Source organism: Ursus maritimus, unplaced genomic scaffold, assembly GCF_017311325.1.
Source record: "Ursus maritimus isolate PB19 unplaced genomic scaffold, ASM1731132v1 scaffold_25, whole genome shotgun sequence".
Classification (NCBI taxonomy): Eukaryota; Metazoa; Chordata; class Mammalia; order Carnivora; family Ursidae; genus Ursus; species Ursus maritimus.
The window spans coordinates 638,470-643,817 of NW_024425008.1; the positions used below are offsets into that span (position 1 = coordinate 638,470).

The following is a 5,348-nucleotide window of genomic DNA, read 5'->3' on the forward strand; positions in this document are numbered from 1 at the left end:
CCCAGGTGGAGGGGAGGCCTGGCCCCAGAGAATAGTTGGAGTCACGTGAACTTTCAGATGCCATGGTGGAAGCAAGTGGGGGGTGGCGGTGGCTCTGAGGGCTGTGAGCAGGGCAGGCCATGTGGGAAGGGGGACCCCGAATGGGACCCTCAGTGCGGATGGCTTCCCGGGATCACTGCGGGGTTGGGGGGCGGCCCCAAGCTGGACACCACCTCATCCCCTTCCCTTCAATCCTTCCAGAGGCTGGCTACGCCGGCTGGGCTCGGGGAGAGCCAGCCGAGAGGGGACTGTGAGCGGCGCTGGGGCTGCCCCGGCCTGCTGGAACTGGGCACCATGAACGACGTGGCCATCGTGAAGGAGGGCTGGCTGCACAAGAGAGGTCAGTGCCCTCGGGGGCGGGGCGGTGCCGGGGTCCGGAGATGGCCTGCAGGCTTCCCCTTAGGTGGTGTGGGGCCCGTGGGCTGGCTGGCATAGCGGCTGCCTGGCTGGGGCCCTTCGGCGGGAGAGCCACTGCCGCCTCCCTCCCTGCTTTCCTGGAAGGCAGCGAGGACACTGGGGCCCATCCAAGGCCCGGCTCGCTGGCGGCCCGGGGCACTGCCCGAGGGCTCCTGAGGGCAGGGCAGAGTTGCTTGGCCTGGCCTGGTGCCTGCCTCAGGCCTGGGCTGTGGGGTGGGGGGGCCCTGCACCACCCCGGGGCCCAGCTTGGGGCGTGTTTGTGCTGGAGCAGTGAGCTGCCTGAGCTCCGCGCCAGCCCAGCCTCCCCTGTCCGCACTCACAGGGCCCTGCGCCCAGGGAGGGGCTTGGTGGGTCCTGGCGGGGCTGGAGCCGTGGCCTTGTCCCCTGGCTTTGTGGCCTTGCCCACAGCCCCTGCCCCACGGCCCTCTGTTGCTCAGGAATGGGTAGTGGAGGATGGACAGGCCTCAGTCCAGGTGCCCCTGGCAAGTGACTCCCTCCTGCCTCAGGGCGGGGATTAGCTACCCCCCCACTTCCTCTTCCTCCAGACCTGTTCCTTCCCGAAGCTCTGATGACCCCAGCTAGCTAGTTCACCGCGCCTCATGCATGCCCCGCAGCAAATGGCTGGAGGGTGCCCCATCCTCACCCCAGGGCCCCATAGGCTGTTGGGAGGGGGAACCTCCCCTGCGAAGGGAACAGACAGGGAGGTGGGGCAAAAGCGGGTGTCAGGAGACTGGGTTTTGTAGGATGCATAGGAGCTCCCCAGCAGAGAAAGCTGGGAAGCCGCAGGAGCTGCAGTGGAAGGTGAGAAGTGGCAGGAATGAGGGATTGGGAGCTGTAGGGGGCTTGAAGCAGAGGGTCAAGGATGGGGTCAGCTGTGTGTTTCTAGAGCTTCCTTCAGCAGCTGTAGGGAGGACGGTGCTCCAGTACTTGAGACAGAGGTGAGGAGGCTCCAGGGCCTTGTGGTCCGTGGGGAGCCCATCTGCATAGCTTCCCCTAAGCACCCCCGCACCCACCTGCCTTCTAGATCCCCTCCCCTACTGCTCACCTCCTCCTTGCTTCCCCAGGAGTCCTGCTTCCTGCTTGGAGCCCCTTTGCTGGGTCCAGCCCAGTCTGCCTCACCTTACAGCCCGCTTTGATGTCCCCTCCCCCTTCACCTGCCCCCGTGCCTTTCCTGTGTGCCTGGCAGCAGCACGCATCCACAACCCCCTACCTGAGACGAGTACCCCTTCATCCTTGGCAAACGTTTGTTGACTGACTGTTAGATTAAGGGCTGATGCAGGAGCTGCTTGGGCCTCAGGGCTGCCTAAGGCCCCTGACCCAGTTACTGGGACATCTACTGGCCAGCCAGGCTGGGGCAGGGGTGCCTTTCTGATACCTGGGTGAATTCCAGGTTGCCACTCAGGGCATGTGCCTTCTGAAGGGTCTGGGGGGTTAGGGTATCAGGCCCAGTGGGGCATCCAGAGAGCTGAGTTTGAATCTGACTTAGCTGCTTCGTCATTGCTAGTCTCTGTCACCGCATCCTTGACCCTCTGCTTCAAGCCCCTACAGCTCCCAATCCCTCATTCCCTTGAGCTCTTTGGGCCCTGGTTTCCCTGCGTACATGATGGGAATGGCGGCGGGGGTGGCCTGGTGACGTTCGGCTTGTGGTTTATCGGGGGCCCTAAGTCAGGGTACGGTCAGCCTCAGCAGCCTCCAGGCCTCGCTGCCTGTCCTCTGCTCCCCTTGGGGAGGTGGGCATCCATCTGTGGAGAGTCACCTTTGGGCTGTTTCCTGGGTGTCGTGATGCTTCATGCTCTGGGCCAGAGCAGCTGCCGTGGGCAGAGGGGGTCCAGCGTGGGTGGTGAGTTCCAGCCCTGCACTGACCTGTTCTGGGGGCCAGGCAAGCCTCTGGGCCTCATGTCCCAGTGTGTCCAGTGGGGAGCTGGTCCCCAGGAGGGCAAGCTGAAGCTGTTAAGGGCTCAGGGTCGCTGGGAGGCAGGCGGGGCAGACGGGGCAGACGGGGGTCCCCAGAGGCGGGTGGGCTTCCCGAGCAGACCTGGGTGTTTTGACCCACGTGTCCCGAGCGATGAGCAGACGCCCCAAGCAGCGAGCAGTGCTGGTGGCCGGTGGGCTCAGCATTGCTCAAAGATTTGCATTTTCAAAGGTTTGGTCCCTTCTGTGCATTCTCCTGATTCTTAAAGGTTGACAAGTTAAAAAAAAAACAAGCGTTCTCCAGGATGTAGGTCTAGCTGAGCTCAGCCTGTGGCGTCCGGTTTTGTCCCCAGACTGCTCTGTGCTCAGGCCATGGGCTGGGTCTGTGCAGCGGGCCGGGGCGTCCCTGCCCGCTGGCCCTGCTCTTGGAGCACATGACCATATGCGCACCGTCTGCCCAGCCAGGCTTGTGGGGGTTTTCCTGGGGGTCCCTGACCCACGGACAGGCCGGCTGGATCGGGTGGACCAGGTGGACCAGGAGGGGGGAGGAAGGCGGTGAGGAGCTGGGTGGAGGCTGAGAGAGGGGCTCTGAGCCTGGGTGGGGGGCCTCGGGCAGGCACCCCTGTGCCCGCTCAGGCTGGTTGTCGGCCAGGAGGGACCAGCAGAGGCGCGCACTCAGCTGTCCTCACCGGAATGCGGCGCGGCGGCCGGGCCCCTCTGGGCAGCTGGCCTGTGGGAGTGGGGCTGTTCTGCTCCTGGAACCTGCATGGAAGCGCGTCACCAGCGCGGTCTGCGGGCACGTGTGCACCTCAGCGTCCATCCTCCCCCAGCAGAGGGGCGGCGCTGGCCCTGAGTTCCTGGAGCTCCGTGGGCCTGGTGCCTTTCCTTGCATGGGTCCCCCTGTGGTTCCAGGCCAAGCTGCCCTGGCATCTTGGCGGGGGGTGGGCTCCAGGGCTCTGCTTTCTCCCACCGCCCCTCCCTCAGTGGTGGCGAGGTCCTGTTTCCTGCCGTGGCCATGGCATTGCCTGTGTCCCTCCTGTGGCTCTGAGGTGGGGACACGGTGGTTCCTCCTACTCCATCCCTGGCCCTGTGGTCCCCATGTGGAGGCAGCCTGGGTCCCCCTGGGGGGACGCGGCCGCTTTGCTGAGCAGATTCCAGGGGACAGGCCTGCGGGGCGTGTTTGACGCGCTTCTGAGCACCAGCGGCCCTGGGGTTGCCGCGGAGACCCTGCAGCGTTGTTCGTCTGCCCTGGGGTGGGGGTGGGGGTGCAGGTGCTGCAGTGGCCTCGCCAGGGCGTGGCCTCAGTGGGACCACCTACGGTGGACGTCAGCTCCTCCGACCCTGTGCCCCAGGCTGTAAGGTCAGGGCTGCCCTGGGCCTCCCGTGTGCCTCAGTTTCCCTGACTGTCAGGGGAGGGGTGGCCCCAGCACCCATCCAGGTCACGCTGAGGTGGCTGTGGCTTTGGTCCCGGCAGCCCCCTGGTAGCTCGTGCCATGCTGCGTGTCTGTGAGGGCCGGGGGGCAGCTCGGTGCAAGGGCAGCCAGGCCTGGGACTGGAAGGTATGCTCCAGGGCCTGCTGGCCCGGGTGTGTGGCCGTGACCGTGGCCGCCACCGCGGGGGGCTGTTTCCTGTTTTGTGAGCATGTTGGGTTCTCCGTGCAGAACAAACAACAGAAGAGGAAGCTGGGGTGACGCGCTCAGGGGGTGAGGGGTCACCACCCGCCAACCCTGGGTCCCTTGGCCCGAGCTGGTGGCCCCAGCAGGTGGCTGTGGCATGCTTTCTGGGCAGGGCTGCCCTGCGGTGGGCCGGCCTCCATGAAGGCGGGTGGGGAGGGGCCTCGCTCCCACCAGCTGGCCCTGGACAGAGCAGTGCACTTGATGCAGAAGGGACCCTGAGGCCCGGAACAAGGGGGCCGGAGCACCGTGCCCAGACCCCCACCTGCCGGCAGCTCTCAGGAGAGGCCAGCCTGAGTTGCACCAGGCCCGGTTCCTAGAAGTGCTGTGGGGCGGCGCGGGGTGGGAGCTGGGCTGGCTGCCACTGGTGTCCCTTCTGCCCAGGCACACCCAGCCGGGCTCAGGGCCAGCGGGCCCTCCCGTAACTGGAGCCCGTGGCTGTGGCTCTGTGCCCGCTCGCCGGGGCCACCCCGCAGTGGCTGATGCCTGCCGTTCCTGTCCACTTGCCACGCCCAGCCCCTGCCCAGTGGCCGCACGGCCAGGCCCCCCAGCCCAGATCTGGCTCTGCACAGGCTGGCAGAGGTCCCCGGGATTCCAGGCTGGGGTGGGCCAGGCAGGGCGAGCCACAGGCCAGCTCCTGGGAGCTGCACATCCCCTGCCGGGCCCAGCCCTCACTTTCCTTCTCCCCGCATTCAGGTGTGTGTCTGTAACCGTAAGAAATAGTAGACCCTGTTTCGGGAACGTGAGAATCAATGGCCTGGTTGGGGACGGGTTCCTCTGTGCTGCTTCTGCCAACCCTGGGTGCTCTGAGGTGGGATCTCTGCACTCTGGATTTCGGTTCGCAGATCTCCAGGTGGGTCCCAGGACTGCAGCCCCCTCTCCCCAGGCCTGTACCCCGAGGGGCCATCGGATATGGGGGCAGCTGGTGGACTGATGGGCCTGGGGGCTGCCCGCTCGACCTGCCAGCTCCCTGGGATGCTCGTTGACGCAGAGGCGTGGCTGTGGCTGCCCTGAGCCCCCCACCACACCCCACACCCAGGTCTTTGAAATACAGCCTCCCCGAACCCCACTGTGGTGAGGCCAGGTGTGTATCAGTTGGAGCTGGCAGGTGACCCAGTAACTGGCTTGTTGAGGAAGACTGGGACTAGGTGGGGGATGGGGGGTGGGCGCACAGGCCCAGGCTGGTGCAGGGAGAGTGGGCAGGGGCATAGCGGAGGGCACCAGGGCAGTGGGGCTGTGGCCTTGCCCGAGGGGGCTGTGGCTGAGCAGTGGTGTGGGTGAGGGGCAGGAGGCTAGCAGTGAGACAGC

The 5,348-nt window shown here is 66.0% G+C and overlaps 1 protein-coding gene across 1 annotated transcript in view; it reads left to right on the top strand.

Annotated features, from left to right (window-relative positions):
- Window positions 1–229: 229 nt before the first annotated feature.
- The window catches only part of AKT1 (AKT serine/threonine kinase 1), a 20,442-nt gene continuing 15,323 nt past the window's right edge, over window positions 230–5,348 (top strand). The window contains exon 1 of the mRNA XM_040641319.1: window positions 230–379. Within this exon, the coding sequence (XP_040497253.1) occupies window positions 334–379 (46 nt within the window). The 5' untranslated portion in view covers window positions 230–333. The remainder of the gene's footprint in view (window positions 380–5,348) is intronic.